Consider the following 20,326-nt stretch of genomic DNA (forward strand, 5'->3'; position numbering starts at 1 on the left):
ACATATACACACATATAAACATATATATATATATATATATATATATATATAAGTATACACACACACACGCAAATATATATATAAAAATATATAAATTTGATGTAATTTACTTTTAGTTAAAAGTGTCAGTGATGAGTTTTAGTTCTCTTCCCTTGACATGTTAGGATTTTATGTGTTTTTGTAACACATGAGCTGCCAGCATACTGTAGGTTAAAATAAGCCACAGCAGAAGAACGGTTTACAGAACAATGTTATTAATTTCAGTGCAAAGAAACTGCAGCTGTATTATTATAAAAGTCACCACATTAGATACAAACATAAAAGGAATAAAAGCAAAAACCGGAGCAACTTGTTAGTTTTGCGGAGTCTACGTATCGCGGCGCGTCGTCTCCACTCGCTGTGTGGGTTTTTGTCACGTCTCACTTCGACAAATAAAGCCAAATGTCTGATTCCTCCGCTCTGTTTTTGTCTTGTTACCCAGAGGAGCGTGCATGATATTATTAACATCAAAGTGCAAACGGAGAACATCATGCCGCCGCTGTTTTTTTTTTTTTTTTTTTTTTTTCTTGGAGTAAATTAGGACTCATTTCTGGCCCTCATCATGGCTGTGTGAGTTGGTGACTTTATAATCCCCTGACAAAAGGCTCTGCATCATTTTTAAACGATTGCTTTCACGGCTGCCTCATTGTGATTTAACGCACGCCCACAGTGGGATGAGGTTCAAAGTGGTAAAAGGCTGCAGAGTCTCATCTGCGGCTCCGGAGACGAGCCGAGGTGACATTTGCGTTGCCAGGGTGGGCAGGTGGATCAGAGACACCGCATGTGTCCTCTTCAATGTCTGCTAGAGAGAACAGATGTGTGCACCGCTACTGTACAGGCGGCTCAAGCAGCCCCCTCCCATCCACCGCCATCACACACTAATGGTGTATTCGCCTGACTTGTAAATAGGGCCGACTGCTCTCATCTCACTGCCTTTCGTTTCAAATATTTATCCGTGAGCTGGTGAGCTAAATCGGCTTTGACAGTGAGACTGTTATTTAAGGTCGCACAGAGGCGGCTGGGCGAGAGACCGAGAGAAGAAGAAGGGAAAAAAAGGGTCCATCCTCCGCTGGTGAAATGGGATTCATTTCCATGTGGTCATATTCTGTCATGGCTGTGTTTTTCTCCCCCCACTGTGAAGAGCCGCATCCTGCCCCCATGAAGAAAAGGTATTAGGAGCCGGGCCGAGCCTCTGTGGAGAGCCAGGATCCGGGGAATTACAGGGGACTCAACCAAAAACCAACAAAATAGTGACTCAAAATAATCTTCCTCTGACTGACTCAGAAACGATTTGCGCTGGCCTATATACAGCCTGTTTAGTCAGAAGAGGTAAATCTTTAATTTTTTAAATAAAACATGTTTTTTTATACTATAAGATGCATTCCTTTTGGACAGTCCTCATCATTTTCCACACACAAACTGTTCTTTTTACAAACATTAAGACAAATGTTAATTCTTTCATACTTATTAAATACAAATTTAAATTTCATTAGTTCTTTTTTGAACTGGGTAGAACTTCAGTTTGTAAACTCAGAGAATGAGTCAAACTATCTGCTAAAGAAGGTGAGGTGATTGATGGAAGCAGATTTTTGTGTCATGTTCATAATTTGTGACTTTTCTTTTCTTTTTGTCAAAAACATACATTTTTAAGAGGAACAATAAGCTGACAACAAAACTCCAGCTCAGATGAAAACGGATATTTGAAAAATGAGGAAACATTTAAATAAAGCTCATAAAAACAACTAAACTATTAGGTTCTAATTGGAGTTTTTTGCCACATATTGTTTATAATCAGTGAAAAATTCAATGTAGATTAGAAAAAAAAAAGTGTTCAATCAAAAAAAATCACTGTGGGATCTCTGCACATTTTTGTTTTTTACCACTACAAGTAAAAGGTTTTGTTTAAACTTTGCAAATTCTTGAGGGATCAGCTCAGATTTTTATGTACCGGCTGTTTAAGAATAAGTTAAAGTCACTATAGCGGCATCGTATGGCCCGCAGGTGCTACCTAACCCCGTCCTGCCACACTCCTCTAACCACCCCCGTCGCCCTATTTGACCCAGGTTACGGGTAGTCAGACAAACTAAAGCAAAATCCACTTTTTTTCAAAATGGCGATTTTTCTGTTGTTTTTTTCTCCATAGCAACCATTTTATGTTTTAGTCGCCTGGTGATACCGAACAGATAGAAGTGAGTTTCAGTACAATCGGCAAAAGTAAATTTTTTAATTTCCTTAGCAACTGAGGTTTTTTGCTTACCACGCCAATATTACTAAAAATTTCATATCCTATGTTATATCATTTTGTTCAGCTCTAGCATAGGATCCATGCATTAAACTTTCACAATTTTCTGAAAAATGTGAATAGGAGAACGGCGCTTTTGTGAGCTCGCCATGTGCACGCCATTGAAAATCTACAGCTTTTAATTGCACAATTTCTTTCCCCAATTGCTCCCCAATGATGTAAGAGAATTTAGAGGACGGTTGATAAAAATCTAGTTTTTGTTGCAACAATATGGCGGCCTCTTCCCAAGGTTAAAGGTCAATGAAGCTCCAGGGGTCGTTGTAGTTTTAACCTGGCGACATGTGTGTGAAATTTTGAGAAAAATTGGTTGAGCAAAAGTTTCCTTTTTTCATAAAGAGAGATTTTCTATTTTTATTTTGGTAATTAGAGGGGTTAATATTTAGTAAAATGGATCGTTTTGCAAATGTGTTACACTGATGCTAAACTTAGTAGTTTAGTTTGTGATCTATCAGCCAATCTAAAACACCCACTCAAATAAAATTTGTTTTTGATACGTTCTTGTAACGTTTTCTAATGATCTGGGGCATGTATCGAGAAAATTAAGCTCAAAATTGAATTTCTGACTATTTCTTCATTCAAGTTGTTGTAAATCAGGAGCAGAAGAAAAAAGGCCATTTGAAAAATAGCTTGTTTGTGATGTAGAAAATACACATTTTGATGCATCTACGTGTACATGACTACATCCACGTACGTCTTCGTTATCCTCATCTGATCTGAAATCTATAAAACTGTATGGCTGAATAGCGCCAATATTATTTGCCATTTTTGTTGTACCGGTAATGCTAGGTTTGGGGTGTGAACAAGTAGGGGACAGGAATTGCGGGTGGGACTGTCAGAGAGGAATTTCTATTGAACTACTACCGCCCCTGTCCTAGGAAACGATGAATTTGGAGTAAAAACAGACTAATTATAATTAAAAGACAAATAGGAACACTTTAAAAATACATTAATAGATGATAGGAGAGGGTCTTTTAAAGGAATTTTATTTTGTTAATTTAGAATTTTAACCATCTCCAGTAGGTTTCAAACGTTGGAAAATGTGTGTTAACCAACTAAAAATAGTAGAAGGTTGGATTTATTTCCCTCTAAAGATGGTCCAACATGTCAAGAAGGGCAGGTTGTGTTGGTTTGTGATTCTGACGTCTCTCAGAATCTAAGCCGTGAAGGTGTTTCGGAATGAAATGGGAGCGGGCCCTAAGGCTACCCAAGTAAACAGCAAAGCGATTACATATCCCATTTTCTCTGAGGGATCAGGCTTGAGAATGTGGATGAGACCCAGCTTGCCACGAGCATAATGCCGGCCTATAAAGTAGGCTGCGGAAAAAAAAATGTATCAGAAGATGATGCGGCGTGCAGCACTCACCGCTGCTTTCATTTATATCACAGCCTTATCATCAAAGGGAAGGCGGATGGATAGCAGGCGCTTCCACTGACCTGTGTGTGAGCGTAGGTGACGTTTGAGTGCAGTATGGCTGGGGAAAGTCCGGTTACATTCGCTGCAGATGTAGCTGCGCACGCCGGCGTGAACTTCCATGTGCTGCTGCAGCGCCGTCTGGGTCTGGAAACGCTTCCCACAAAGCAAGCAAAAGATGGCCATGTCCGATCCTGCAGAGGGAGAAAAATATAAGAATCATCAGCTCTCAAAATCCAGGAATGTAGGAGAAAAATGTACGAAAAAGAAAGTTTTGCATGGATCTCCAGTTGTTGCTACAGCACTAACTTGTTCAACACAGACCAAACAAATAAGATGCAATATGTATCACAACACAATGAGTCTATGGAGCTACATTGAGGACAATATTATTTGAAACCCAAATAAAAACAATATTGGTGTTTGGCCAAAAAAAAAAAGTAAATATCCAAAACTTTTTGCTTTTCTAAAATAAACTTAATTATTTTCAGCTTCAAATCTACTGTTTTTTAGGCTTCGAAACTTAAAATTTCAATTTTTTTTATTTTTAAAAATAGCGCGGTTTGTACGCGATAAAACTTTGCTTTTTACGCCTGTCTTTGGACAACTTCCGACTATGATAGTAAAAAGTTCTCGGGGTCAATGAATACACCGGGACTGAAGATACCACCATCATCGATTTTGATTGGTCCTTTGTGACACCCCCGCCCCAACGCACCACAACGGGGCCAAAAGGTTTGAGACTGAAATTTTCAGATTCGAAAAAAAGGATTGAAAGTTGAAAAAGATTTGAAGCTGAAAAAAAAGTTTTGAAATTGAAATTTTGAGTTTTGAAAGCTAAAAAACCTAGCATTTGTTCAACAATGCTTAATAATTATTACACTATAGTGATTTTCCTGCTCCTTTCCAAACATTTTTTTGCTAACTTTTTTGCTAATTTGTCATCTAAAGAGGTTAATTTAGAGTTTAGCTTCTATTTTAGCAACAGGCTAACGTTCTTGATTTAGTTTACTGAGGAATTTGCAGTTTAGCTAACATTCAGGCAACAAACTAGCTTTTTTTGGCTAATATGGCATCTACTAAGTTTTTTTTGTGCTAATTTGGAGTTTAGATCATATTTAGGCAAAACACTAACATTTTCTGCAAAATTGGCATGTACTAGAGATTTTTAAGCAATTTCACTACAAGTTTTTCAGAAAATTTAGGTCAACTTCAGTGCTTCTTTATAGTTCTTTAAAGAAAATTCCAATCTTTTTGCAAATGTAACATTTTGCAAATAGCTTTTTCATTTTAAACATATCCCTTCAGTGGTTTAAGTAAATTGCATCAAAAAGCTTCAGCATCTTCAGCGACTACTTTCAGCAAAAAAGCATTCCCACTAACATTATCGCAGGTAATGCAACTTTTCTACTTAAGTTTATTTTAGAACAGCAAAATGTTTTGGTCATTTTACTTATATTTCTTTCAATTTATTCTTATTTGGGTTTCAAATAATATTGTCCCCAATTTAGCTCCGTAGAGCTCAGGTGCATTCTGTTTGCCCGTTCTCTCTCAGAACCAGGATTACAGCTGCACACAATATTCATGTTCCGGGGCTGCTGTGCAGAAAAGATAAAGATCTCCAATACGATACTTCAATTGAATTTTGACTCAACACGAATGGAGCATTTTTCTCCTGAAGAGATAAAGAGCGCCCGAGCTGCGAGCACACAAACAACTTAAGATCACAAACAGACGCACACTGCCGTGAACACACTCCTTTCACACTTTTTCAATTACCAGGCTGGGGAAAACTCTGGGGAAAGACTGAGTGTTTCCAGCTCAGTTTCTATTTCATCAGTCAATAACACATCTTTGGGGCAAAGTTGACACTAATTTAAAAATCTATGAGGAGCGGCCCGCCTCATGTTCATAACCACAGGAGGAGGGCCCATGACAGCCTCTACGCCAGATCAATCACCGTCTCGGGTGTTCTGCACGCCGAAGAGCGCCGATGAAAGGGGAAAAAGGGCCGAAACAAACCATACAGACGAAGGAATTATAATCATCTGATATTTGCTATGAAATATCTACAAATGAGACGATAGTGAGACTGCCTGTTTGTAGTCTGCTGCAGTAAAGGTGCGTCTGGAGAGTTTTAAGTTGAGTTTAGCCCACAACCAACTTTGAACTTTTGCACAGCTTAAGGTATAACCACCGTTTCAAAGCCACGACCAAAGAAATCGCAAAGTCTTTCATGTTGGTTTTCTTTCAGCTGGAAACATCTAAATCTCCTTCAAACCCTCCATCCGTACCGTTAGAACCACGATGTTCTTGTTTTCATTTTGCAGAACCCTCGCCATTCATTTGTATGTAAGAAACGCACATCCATAACCCGCTCCATCTACGCTGAAAAAAGTGAAACTTCAGGTCAATTAACAAAAGTTTAATTTTTTTTGTTTTCATCAAATAAAACGTTGATTTGATGGTTTACTCAACTCAAAAATCTAATTTGATTAAAAAAATGTTTAAATGTAACAAATTACAGAGCTTTTGTTAATTGATTCAATGTTTCACTTTTTACTGTATACTTGATAAACTTTAAAAGGTTTAAAATACTTTTAATCACAGAGTAGTGATATCTTACTGATCCAAATTGTAAAGTTTTCCTGAAACTTCCAAATAATTTAAATTCAAATCAGTATTTGGTTTTAACTTAATCTATTTAAAGTATATATGTTTAAGTTATTGTGAAAAGAAATGTTTGAATGTATCAGTAAATACATTTTTATACTAATTTAAAATCATAATAACAAAAAACTGGGATCCTACTACTTAAAATACTTTGTAAAATACTTTGTCGACCAACACTACATAAACTACACAGTAAAAAGTGAAACATTGGATCAATTAACAATAGCTCTGTAATTTGTACATTTAAAATCTTTTGGTTTTAACAAATTAAAATGTTGGGTTGATGGTTTACTCAACTCAAAAATGTAATTTGATGAAAACTAATAATTTTAAATGTAACACATTGCAAAATTGATCTAATGTTTCACTTTTTAAGGCTCAAAGTCGTATATTTATGCAAAAAAAGCGATAATTTATGAGAGTAAAATTGTCAATTTAATTTACAAAGTCCTGATTTTAAAAAAAATATATGTTTCAAAGATAATCAAACAATCTAAGAAATTACATGGACATAATAATCAAGAATTTAACTCTTACTTATTTTTAAAATGTTCATTATTATTTTGTACATTAAAATTACAACTTTATTTAAAGAAAACATGTTTTTTCCTTGTAAAAATATGACTCCTTAAAATCGTACACTTTGGCTTTCAAATATTCCCATAATTTTTAATATTTGAACTTTTAAAGTGATCCTGAAATTCTGTCATAGCTGAGAATGTTTCTTGTTTAAAATAAAAATGTGCACAAAAAATTGACTTCCCAATAATAAATTTGCAACTTTGTTCTTCTATATTTAGTTGTTTTTTTTTATTTGTATGATCTCCTTGTTACTCTGTCATAGCTGAGGGTTTTTTTTTGTGTTCAAAAACTTTTTGTCACATTAACAATTTTATTTAATTTTTAAGGAACTTGATTCTTTTTTTTTCTTCTTTAGTGGCCCTAATACTCTGCCGTACTCAGCAGCAGGTCGTCTTTAGTATTTCTTCTTTTTATCAAAGTATCAAGCTTCTAAAAAAGTCACATTCACAGTTTTAATCTGTATTTATATATTATGTTTTATCAATCATATAAATGAAATCCTCCCTTTAAATGTGATGTATCAAGTTACAGTTGATCTATATACTCAAACGTTGAGAGTATTTTGGTGAATAAATGAAAATACTTCACAAATTTCTCACAATTTCTTTTTCTTGAGCTCCAATAAAAGCCTTGTCAACTTAAAAAATGATTTTTTTCTTAAACTTATTTTACTAAATATATTTTTGTCACAGAATTTTGGTGGCTTGAGTGGTCCACAATACTAAGAGTTACTTAAGTTGAGTCTATTTAAGACCAATATTTGCATATGTGACATTCAAAAAGTTGTATTTATTTATTTAAACACTTAAAGTCATTATAAGACACAGATATCAACCAATTTCTAATGATCTTCGGCGGAATATATGTCTTAAAAGATGACAATTGTGATTAAAAGACCACTGGGGAGTATTTTACAACAGATTAAAATAGTAGCAGTAGTACTTTAAATCAAATATTTATAAAATCTATAAAAACGTTCACTAATTTGATAATTCCATAGCAGAAAACGTTTTAAAAATTTGTAATTTTATTAATTTTAAAGCCATTTTGCCTCTGATCCAAAAGGTTTTTCTCAATTCAAATTTACATTTGTTACAAATTTGATCTTTTTTGTACAACATGAAACAGCTTTTTTCTCCTTTTTGCCCTCGTCACATCCCTGAGAGGTTATTCTTTTAACATATTTTTATCTCCTCAAAGGGAAACACTGCAAGCATGAATTATTACACGATGACAGGTTTTCTTTTTCCATCTGCTTCATAAACTGTAAGGTACAAGGCTAAGAAAACTTTATGGTTCAGTAAAATATGTTTTTGGTAACAATAACAGGAACGTTCATACATAAAGAACTAATAACAGAACGAATGAAGGTCATTATACTTATATAATGAAGAACGTGTGAAGTTCTGGTAGAAAATTAAGTCTGTAGGGGAATAATTGTGTGTTGGAGGACAGTGAGTAAAGGTGCTGTCAGCTCTTGATAGATAAAGACAGCAGTTGAGAGATAAAAAAGGAAGGGAAGGTGGGAGAGAAGTAGTTGAACCAGGAGGTCTATTACAGTGTAAAATTGAGTCAGCCCAAAGTGACACCTGAAAGGAGGAGCTGGGTGAGCCGCCGGAGCTGCTGTGGGTTCTTAGTCTCAGTCCTGTTTGGCTGTTTTGAAATAATTTACCTCCTCTAACCAGCCTCCCCACTTCTCCCGCCATCTATTTAGAAAAGCTCGGGCAGTTTGGGCCGTTTTTGTGTGAAGCCACCGCAGTGCCGGCAGTGTCTTAATGGTGCTAGAGTGGCTGTGCTGCTGTTATTTAAGTGGAGGATGGACACGGGCTGGTAATAGAGAGGAATACTCCCCCGATGGGAGGTGACAGTGGCCGGATGGGCGAGGAGCAGAGAAATGGTTTGGGGGTGCAGGCTGGACACAGATTTGAAAGTGCAGCAGGTTAACCACCCACACATCCAATCTAATAAACCTTAATACCACGGTTAGGAGCTGATAAAACGAAGGAAACTGTTTCCTATTTCTTTCAGGGGGGAAGAATGATTAAAAAATTAACCCTTATTAAGTTATTTTGTCTCATTTTACTCATTAAAAGTTAATTTATTTTCAGTTTTAAGTGGAAAAAAAGGCAAACTGTAATCAAATGGTGTTGAATCAGAGATTAAACTGAAACACTGAAAGCTTTGTTCCATACAGTTCAATTCCACCTGTAATAGCCCGCCCCACTTTAGGGTACAGGCCCCTAAAATACATAGAAAATCATGTTATCAACATATCAGTTCATCCATACCGCATGTGTCAAAGTCAAGGCCCGGGGGCCGGATCCGGCCCTCCAGATCATTTTATTTTATTATCTTATTAATGGCCCGATGTTATCTTACGCTTATTTTTAACTTGCATAATTTTGACAAAATATGTTTTTATGGAGAGTAAGTTGATTTATTCTGGAATAATATTCCTGCCTGTTTTTATCATATTTGTGTTAAAAAAAGGTGCTGTTTTGGCTAATTTAGTTTTTTTTTTTCAGTTTTTAAGCTTTTTTGAAGTTTAGCTATTTTTTCAGTTACATGCTAGCCTATGTTTCGTTTATGTTTTTTTAGGCTAATTTGGCATTTAGCTAATATTTTAGCTGGCTATCAGCTTCAGCATTTTCAGCTATCAGCTTCAGCGTTTTCAGCTATCAATTTCAGCATTTTCAGCTATTAGCTGCAGCATTTTCAGCTATCAGCTTCAGTGTTTTCAGCTATCAATTTCAGCATTTTCAGCTATCAGCTTCAGCGTTTTCAGCTATCAATTTCAGCATTTTCAGCTATTAGCTTCAGTATTGTCAGCTATCAATTTCAGAATTTTCAGCTATTAGCTTCAGCATTTTCAGCTATCAGCTTCAGCGTTTTCAGCTATCAATTTCAGCATTTTCAGCTATTAGCTTCAGCATTTTCAGCTATCAGCTTCAGTGTTTTCAGCTATCAATTTCAGCATTTTCAGCTATCAGCTTCAGCGTTTTCAGCTATCACTTTCAGCATTTTCAGCTATTAGCTTCAGTATTGTCAGCTATCAATTTCAGCATTTTCAGCTATCAGCTTCAGCGTTTTCAGCTATCAATTTCAGCATTTTCAGCTATCAATTTCAGCATTTTCAGCTATTAGCTTCAGCATTTTCAGCTATCAGCTTCAACATTTTCAGCTATCAATTTCAGCATTTTCAGCTGTCAGTACCATTTTCAGCGGCCAAATTCAGCTTACAGCGATCCCACTGGCATTATCACAGGTAATGCTATATATCTAGATCATAATTATGTTAAAAATTTACGTTTTAAAGTTAAAAAAAAATTGTTTTAGTGTGTTCAATAAATGTTTATCCTGTTCGGCCCACGACTCAAGGTGTGTTTTGGATTTTTCCTCGTGTTCAATTGTGTTAAATGCTCTTGATGACACCTCTTTACCAGGCTAGGGACAGGCACAAGCAGGACACTAGTTTGTTCCTGTCCATGACCAAAACTATCTTTAAAAAAACCCATTGTAGATCACTAGGTCCATATTTTCTGTTTTGTAGTTCATCATATTTCCACTAGGGGCAGTAGAAGCTTCTCTTCCTGCTCATTTCCAAATGGCTGCTTTGGTGAAATCTCAAAAACACTATAACCATAGGTGATAACGCAACTATGGTTATTCATTTTTTAATAAGTACTACCCTTATTGAAAAAAATAAAAATGTAATATTATATTTATATATAATTAAGTCAATAATTGGAAAAAAATAATTAAAATTATGAATTATAAAAGAATATATAGCATTGGACTATCCAATGTCTTGGATTTTAGTACAATTCTGACATATGCCACTATTTTTTTCATTTTAATATGACATTTGCTAAAGTATAAACATAATAAATATGAACATCATACAAGGAAAATGTATGAATCCACTGCATCCTAATTATGAAAATATGTAAGATTTATGAAAAATATATATATTCATTTGCTATTTATTTCTAGCTCATTGTATATATGAAATTAATAACTTTGCTTGTTTTTGCGTTTTAATAATAATCTGTTTTACAATAGAACCCTGTCTTGTTTTGTTCTTTTTATTTAGTTCTGCCCTTATTTTTGTTTGTTTTGTTATGTTTTGTTTCAGGAACCTGTAAAATGCTTTATATGTTACTTTATAAGTGAAAATTCAATAAAAACTTGAGTTGAAAAAAAAATAAATGTAATAAATATTTTCAAGGGAGAAATCATTCAAACGCAATGCATTATGGTCTAATATCCGTCATTGTAATAAGCATTGATGCACACTAGTTTTTCATAAAGACTTCTGGGACAATTTAATAAGGATACTGGAATAAATGTTGGGCGAATGCCCTATAAAGTCGACAAACTAGTTAGGAAAGCAAATTTACACCATGATAAAAATGTCTCTAATGAATATTTTTGCATCTTGAACTAATGTGAGGAAAAACGTACCAAGTTACCCAATGTATCATATTTGACACCATCTATCCTAATTCACAGGTTTTTAAAAAAACGTTTCTGGAATCCGTCCTGAACCTCAGAGTTTCTGGGACGGGTGCAGTTAAATGAGTCCTGCCCGTGTCGTGCGATGTAGCGTGCTGAACAGAAGACCTGCCAGATTTAATGAGGCACAGAGCAGCAGGACCTCAGCACAAGGTGTTCAATCACAGGCCATTACCGACAGGCTTCAACCACTTTTACCGCCTGCTCTCGTCAATAGCAATCTATAAGGAGGAAAAGTTTATCTGTGCCGGGCCTCAACGCGCCTCCACCTACGTTAGCGGTGGGTGTTTAAGTAAAGTTTCAAGAGCGAACCAAAAGTTGTGATGACTTGTTCAGCTTATGGCGTCTTTGTGAGCTCCTGGCATCAAGTGCCTCTCAGAAACTACGACTTATGACCTTCATCACATCTAAACAAGAACGCTAATGCTCAAAAGTTGCAGCAGAGAGTTCTTCAACAACAGAGTTAATCTCTACAGACCTTCATAAAACACATTATTAAATTGCACAACAAATTATTTCCAAAAAAACATCTTAGAAATGTTGTTGACAACAAAATGACAAGGACATTTTATTTTAGTCAAAACAGCCATCGGGGGGAATAGACACTCAAAGAGATGCCTCTCAGATGGATTCACTTTGTTGGATTTCTCACATTTTTTGCTGAGAAAATAAAGAAATTTCTCTGAAAAAAATACTGTAAAAGATGGAAAAATGTACAGCATTTCAGACTGGTCACCTTAAGACTTTTTTCTGGCACATTTTCAATTATGTTGTCCTCACAATCCTCTACAGGTCCTTGGTCTAAAGTGTTGTATTAAAAAAATAAAAAAAATATATCACTTTGCCCGTAGTGACCATTGGAAAATCTGACATTTAAGCCAGGGGTGTCACACTCAATCGCTTAAGGGGTCAAAATCCAAAACACACCTTAGGTCACGGGACAAACAGGATAAACATTTATTGAAGACACTAAAACCATTTTTTTAAACTATAAAACCGTAGCTTTTTAACATAATTATGAACTAGATATATAGCATTACCTGTGATAATGCTAATGGGAATGCTGTAAGCTGAATTTGGCTGCTGAAGATGCTAGTACTGGTAGCTGAAAACGCTGAAGCTGATAGCTGAAAATGCTGAAACTAATAGCTGAAAACGCTGAAGCTGATAGCTGAAAATGCAGAAGCTAATTGCTGAAAACGCAGAAGCTGAAAACACTGAAGCTGATAGCTGGAGACGCTGAAGCTGATAACACTAAAGCAAATAGCTGAAAATGCTGAAGCTGATAGCTGAAAACGCTGAAGCTAAAACAGCTGAAGCTGATAGCTGAAAACGCTAAAGCTGAAAACACTAAAGCAAATAGCTGAAAATGCTGAAGCTGATAGCTGAAAACGCAGAAGCTGAAAACACTGAAGCTGATAGCTGAAGACGCTGAAGCTGAAAACACTAAAGCAAATAGCTGAAAATGCTGAAGCTGATAGCTGAAAACGCTGAAGCTAAAACCACTGAAGCTAATAGCTGGAAATGCTGAAGCTGATAGCTGAAAATGCTAAAAAAAAATTATAGCTGAAAACGCTGAAGCTGATGGTTGAAAATCCTGAAGCTGATAGCTGGAAATGCTCAGAATTATAGCTGAAAACGCTGAAGCTGATAGCCAGCTAAAATACAAGCTAAATGCCAAATTCGCCTAAAAAAATAAAAATTAAAAAAAAAAACCCTTAGGTTAGCTAAAACAGCTAGCGTGTAGCTGAAAAAATAGGTAAACTTCAAAAAAGGCTAAAAAACAGAAAAAGTCAAAATTAGCTAAAACAGCTAGCATGTAGCTGAAATATTGGCTAAACTCCAAAATAGCCTGAACAATCTTAGTAAACACAAAAATAGTTCAAAAAGCTGGCAGAATGCCAATTTTTATAACTTTAAAAATGTAATTTTTTAACATAATTTTAAATAATAAAAAAGCAGGAAACTTCATCCCAGAATAAATCAACTGAAACTTTGAAAAACTTTCAATATTTTACTCTCCATAAAAAAATATTTTGTCAAAATTATGCAAGTTAAAAATAAGCGCAAGATAACATCGGGACGTTAATAACAATAAAATAAGATTATCTGGAGGGCCGGATCCGGCCCCCGGGCCTTGACTCTGACACATGATTTAAGTTGAACCCTTCTCCTCTTCTGTTATCTATACGCTTGTCCTCACAGAGCTCCAATCTGTATTTAAAGCAGCTAAATCACAGTAAACCGATGCAGCTCCAGTACATTTGAATGCAGCACTAAGCAGCTTGTCTTTTTGCCTCCTTACAAAGAGTTATTGAAACAGAAATCGCCCTTGGCGTGCGTCCCCATTTAAGAGGAACGACCAGCACGGCTGATCCGCAAAAGTTGCTGTCATTAAGCCGCTCATTAACACAAATGTCAGTGATTCTGTTTGTGTCTTCTTGCCGACGGTCCTTGCTCCACATCGGAGACTTGAAACCTCGACTCTGGTAGCTGCCGCCACAAACACCCGTCACAAGGCTCCGTGGTCGCCGATCCTGCCACTCTTTAGCTCCGTCGAGTGTTTGTTGTTACTCTCGTCTGCAATCAGGCTTCATCACACATCCGTGTAAAACCCCTTTGAAAAGGTCATTTTTGCTGCAGCCTCGGTGGGGCGTCGCCGCAGACGTGGCGTTGTCATGAAGGAGGAAATGAAAGCTTTCTGTAACGAACTGAGAAAAAGGTCTTTATGTTGGAATTTGTTCCTAATATTGCAGATATCCAGCATCTCCGTCTCCATCCATCCAACTTCAGAACCCACTAAGTCACTGATGGAGTTGCTGGAGCCTATAAAAGCTACTGTTGAGCCACACACTCACATGCTAAGTTTAGGATCACCAATTGCGTGGTTCACCCTGTGGACTATTTATGTTTGTTCAAACATTTACGGGGCAAAAATGACCCATACGACTAACTTTGTACCCCATGTAGGGTGCTGCACAAATGGAAACATTACCAAAAATTAAACTTAAGTATCAGTTTCTTTAATAATAAAGCCCCTTTAAGGAAATGTGTAAAATTTGAATTTGGAAAATGATAGGTTAAGGACATTTTTCTATTATTAAAGGTGATAGTGGGTCACTTTAACCCACAAGAAAATGTATTTCTGTACAACTGTTCTGCTATTCTGATGTATGAACTTCGCTTTTTGCTATTTATATGACCAGATTATGTTTGTTCTAAAACATCTTAGCCTGGATAAGTAATGAAATTAACTGTATTAACTTGAGAGAGGTATTTAAAGGTGAATAAACGAGGCGTTTTTTTTTAACTTAGCATTAAAATAACTTTGATTTATTGGTTGTATGACTCATCATTTCTATATTTTATCTATATAGTGCTTCCACAAAGTATTTGTTTACTTCCATTTTATGTTTGTCTTTTATTGTTAGTGCTTTTAATTTATTGTGTCTTGTGAGTTTTTTTGTATTCTTAGATTAGTTTTATATATCAAGCACCGTGTGTTCTACAGCACAGAAATGAAAGTGATTAATTTATTTACCGATAATTATAGGTTTTGCATTGTTGCACTAGCTATTATTCTTTCCAGAACATGGTTGTTTTTTTTCTGTTCAGATATCAAAGACAATGTAAAAAATGAACATTACAGATTTTAATTGTTAAAAAAAAGTTGCATTATTTTAAAGTTTTGCTTTTTGTTAAATTGGCTGCAGTAAAGTCCCGAGCTGAAGCTGCTGCCTGTCAATACAGAAGCACAAATGTGGAAAAAATAAAAAAAAAAGCAGCTAAATGACACCCATTGCATCTGAATTACATCACTCCGCAGAGGCTTAGTCAAATTTTTCCACTTAGTCTGTTCCAAGCTTTTAAAAGTTATAATTTGGCAATAAAACACAGCGTATAATAGGGATAAAGTTTGGAAAACTTTGTTATTTTTAAATCATTTAAAGATTTAAACTAAATTTACTGACAAACTTTCTTCCATCCGTTTTGATCTTGTATTTTTTCCTCTCGACTCCTGCAGTTCATGCATGACACGCGGTTTGTCAGAAGAATGGGCTTCAAGAGACGCTGTATTTAAGAATTGTATTCATCACCTGCAGTTTAATGCCATGTTCATCATGCAGCGCCTTCCATTCAGAGCATCCTGTTATCCAGCTGTGCACAGCCTCCCCCCTAACACTGTCTTCTAATCTCCCCAGATCAGTCTGGCTCCTCCGTGAGCCTCTGTTTGTGTATAAGAGAAAGAAAATAAGATGGAATGTTTGTGCTACAGCTAATTCATTTAAAGCACCTCCACTGAACCATTTATTGATCAAACTGAAGGAGGGGAGGAATGAAAATGAGGCGTTGGTAACAATGAAGGAGTTTTAAAAGTGGGGAAAACTACTGCCACAAAAGCAAAGAACATTCGCCGCTGATTTAATTCCATTCCCGTTAAAGCTGCAGATACATAATCCCACATTAATTTACGAATATGAACATGTTTTCACACGTCGCCCTAATGTTTAGTGAGCTATGGAACAAATAAAAAAGGTTTTTGCTTTTGTGATGTTTTCTTTTGCGTCTCTGCCTCCCAGTTACATCAGGCAGAGATAATTCACGTCGGGCCCGCAGCAGCGCTGACATTGGAAGATGAACTGCTCCCCGCTAGATTAATGCCGCCAGATGCCAGGCGAGATGCCATATTAATTACCCAGAGATAATGTCAGCACAACCATATGGCAGCTCAACTGGCCATTTAGTTGACAGGGAGAGGTCTTTATAGCCGTGCAAATGTCCTCATCTGCACAGCAGCCGGATCCTCTGCTACTGTACCCAGAGATCTTTATTCCTTATTACTCAAGCCGGAGTGTTTTTTTGGAAGTACCATTCGTCATGACGACATAGACAAAAAAAGAAATGACCTAATTAGAAGATTTATTCTTTTCAAATGAGTTTGTCAGCAGATTTTTATGTTTATGACTACAAATGCATCATTGATCCCTTTTAGAATTGTTTACAGGCCCAATCCGAACTCCTCCCTACCATTTTTAGGGGTCTACCGTCCAAGCGGAGGGATACAAAACTCTCCGTCGCAGAGAAGAAGCGCTTTTCTTCACGTGGGTCCGCTCTGAAGCACAGAAGTTCAAATTCAAATGAAACCAATTACTTTTTTCTGCTGGCGTTTTGAATATTTGAGCTCTGGAAGCTACGCTAGCTGTTAGCGTCGTCGAGCGGAAGTGACGTACGAGCTATGACTAGCTATGACTAGTACAGCCAAGTAGACCCTTTTCACGGTGACGTCAGCCGAAATAGCGCCAAGCCCCACGATGTGAATAGTGACTTCTGGTGTTCAGGTTTAGAACGGCAAAGCTGTCAGCTGAACGCGGTTTAACCCAATTTTACATAAATAATAAAAGGTAACCTTACCAATTAAAAAAACCCAAAAAGTACAATGTTTATTTTATGATTGTCCTGCCGAACTGTATTTTCATTTCCTGTCTTAGATCGTTCACAAATCTAAACACAAATTTGAACAATATTTGAGCTTCTATTGAAAATATCAACCTTTCATTTCAGCAGATATTATTCTATTTTGAGGATGTTATTCACACATGTCTTAAAGGCACCCAAGGTAAATGTACTTGTTGTAATAAGACGTAATTGTTGTTTTTTTATTTTAAGAGGTAATTGTAAAAATAAGGAATGTGGCACATTTTAAGTAAAGCCACGTATTTCCAGCTTTCAAAATAAAAGCAGCCAAGACAAAAGTTCAGCTCTGGCTGTTTAGAAAATTACGTGAGAATAATTATTTCCTTATAGATATTTTTGACGATTTCAAATTATTTGTATTCTTTTTTATCCTGCAGGGACATTTAGAAAATAAATATAGTACAAATTTTGGTTACAATTGGTTTGGTTCCTTTTATTATTTACATAAATTGCTTTAAAGTGTTTAGCTTTTCTGCTCTAAACCTGTAAACCGAAAGTCACATCACGAGAAGAGGGTCTATTCCCACCACGATCCCTACTAGTGCAGGACTATATAGGGTCCTGGGTTTGAAAAGCATTTTAGAAACCATGCTCACTATTATTTTTTCTAATGTCATCAATTTAATTAATGAGAACATTTTACGATTTCCATTTAAGAATTCACTGTGTTCTGATGATGAAAAAGTGGATAGTTTGTTTAAAAAAAAATAATTTCAACACATTTTTTCGCAAAAAATTGTTCAAACACAATGCATGCTGGTCTATATTTGCGAATGTGCTCGCATCAATGCACACTGGTTTTTCGCAAGGACTTCTGGGAAATTTCTAGGGCAGTGGATTTTGGAACAGCACTACAAAATGATATAGTGCACTAGACATTTAAAGAATTCCGACATAGCCACTATTTTTCCATAAACTTCCTTTTGGAAGGATTAATGTATGGATGAATTCAGTGGCGGCCTACTTTAAAGATTTACATTTTCACCTGAACAAATAAAGCTGAAAGAATTTTATAAAATCAAGAGTAAAGCCCCAGAACATGCATAAAATCAGCTCTCCTGAAGCTCAGCTCTTTGTTTTTTTAGATGTTAAACACAGATCTCCCCCCCACCTTCAGGCTTGCAGCAGATCTAAATCCTAAAATGTCAGTAGAATTTATTTATCTCTGTTTGTTTTCGTTCTTAGCGCCGAGCCGACTGTGAAGATCATCAAAATGCAAGCTGGGAAGAGCGGAACGGCCACAAAGCCCTTTATGGTGATTTACAGTCTCACGGCCAGACCCTCGTCGTTCTGGACTCGAGGACCCCCTTTCAAAGATGGACCATGCTTGCCATCTAATCCAGCTGGCCACCACCACCACAGGAGCACCAACCTACCCCACCCTCCAATCCCCACAAATCCGATTTAATCAGACAACTTGTGCAATGTGGCTTGGAGTAAGAAAAAGGATAATTAGTAAACAGAGGAGCTCCTCGCCAGGCTTCATTGGCATTCGCACCGGGTTACTGTGTCGCATTTAAAATGCAGTCTGATGAAGTCTACAGAATCAAACCATTTGTTACTCCTATTGAGCAGGCTTCAGGCTACTGGCAATTAAATTGGAATTAGCGCTGGGGAATGAGATACGGCAGATTCATACCAAGGAGATGAGGGAGGGAGGGGAAAGGAAACAGAGAGAAAGCTGTGTCTGGACCTCGATCTGCTCGACAGTGGGTCAGATCTGGAAAGAACTGGGTTTGTCTGTGTTTATCCGCTGCGTGACTCCAGTTATCATCTTTACAACTGCTGTCCACTTCTATTTGTCTGTTCGGTGACTAAAATTATTTCTAAAATCGATCAACAGAGACTGCACGATTAAAGAAATGCTTTGAATTTCCACTGAAAAAGTAAACAAATGTGCAGCAATTATCCAATGATATGAGGACTACAAGAAGAGACGACAAAGATTCCGACTGCTCTCCCACAGTTGACTGGGTGCTGTTGAGCTGGGCACCAACAGAGCGCTGGTCCACCGGCAGAGGAAGTGAAGTGAAGAAGGAACAGATAAATGGAGTGGAAATGAGAGAGGACAGCTCCTGAGCCAGCTGGCCTGCGTAACTCAGCCAGCCTGACCGTGACAACTGGCTCGCTTTTCTTCAGCTGCTCTGACAGCGGTCCATTTTCAGTGGTGAGAGGGTGTGGGCTGATGCTGCTGCTAAACGGCCAGCAGGAGCCATTTAGGAAGGAAGATGGGACTATATGCACCGTACAGTAGCCGCTTCATTACAGGGATGGAAGCAATACAAATTATTGAGGAAGTAAGTCGAAGCTTTAGAGTTTGGTTAGGAAGCGCACGCTGGAATTATGAAAAGAATAGCATCAGGATGCATGTTTTTGGGGCATTAGACAATGAAAATATCCTATAAGGGTCAGACTGACCCACTAAATGGGGTTGCTGAAGATGCTGAAGCAATTTGCTTTAACTGCAGAAGAATGTCCAGAATGTGCTGAACGTTTTGATACCAAACTTGCAGAATTTGCACAAAGTGCACAAACATAATTGGGAGAATTTCTTGAAAAATTGCAATAAATTTTTAAACACTTAAAAGTATGAATACCTTGAGTACAAGCAAAGTAAAAGCAAAATGTGCTGAACGTACTGAACGTTTTGATACCAAACTTGAATAGTTTGTGGAAAGTACACAAAGAATTTGAAGAATTTCTTTAAAAAAAACGCAATAATTGCAAAAGTTGTTAAAATAATTAAAATGTATTAAAACCAATAGTACAAGCATAAATATCCTGAATGTGCTGAAGGTTTAAATACTGATATTGCATAGATTTCCAAAAGCAAAAGAAATTTGAAGAATTTTGTACAAAAAAATAAATAAATAAAATCGCAAAAAATTTAGTACATTTTGCTAATACCTGATAATTTTGCTAAAAAAAAAAGTGTGAATGTCCTGAACATTTTGATACTAAGATTACATATGTTTTTAAAGTGCATAAAGTTTTTAAAGGATTTGAAAAATGCTTCTATTCATTTCCAGCGGGCTGAAAAATTTGAATAAATTACGTAAAATGTAAAAATCGTAAAGTTTACAAATACCAAAAATACAAGCGATGATGTCCTTAACAAGCTAAATGTTTTGATACCAAGCTTGCAGAATTTGCAGAAAGTGCTCAAACAATTGGAAGGATTTCTTTAAAAATAGCAAAATTTGCATTAAATGTTTAAACACTTAAAAGTATGAATACCTTGAGTACAAGTAAAGTAAAGGCAAAAATGTGCTGAATGTACTGAGCGTTTTGATACCAAACTTGCATAGTTTGTGGAAAGTACACAAAGA

The 20,326-nt window shown here is 36.5% G+C and overlaps 1 protein-coding gene across 1 annotated transcript in view; it reads right to left on the reverse strand.

The window, feature by feature from the left end:
• The window catches only part of zbtb16a (zinc finger and BTB domain containing 16a), a 193,728-nt gene that overhangs the window by 18,167 nt on the left and 155,235 nt on the right, over positions 1 to 20,326 (reverse strand). Inside the window, exon 5 of the mRNA XM_024266366.2 lies at positions 3,776 to 3,946. Within this exon, the coding sequence (XP_024122134.1) occupies positions 3,776 to 3,946 (171 nt within the window). The remainder of the gene's footprint in view (positions 1 to 3,775; positions 3,947 to 20,326) is intronic.

This window comes from Oryzias melastigma, linkage group LG14, assembly GCF_002922805.2.
Source record: "Oryzias melastigma strain HK-1 linkage group LG14, ASM292280v2, whole genome shotgun sequence".
NCBI classification, from domain to species: Eukaryota; Metazoa; Chordata; class Actinopteri; order Beloniformes; family Adrianichthyidae; genus Oryzias; species Oryzias melastigma.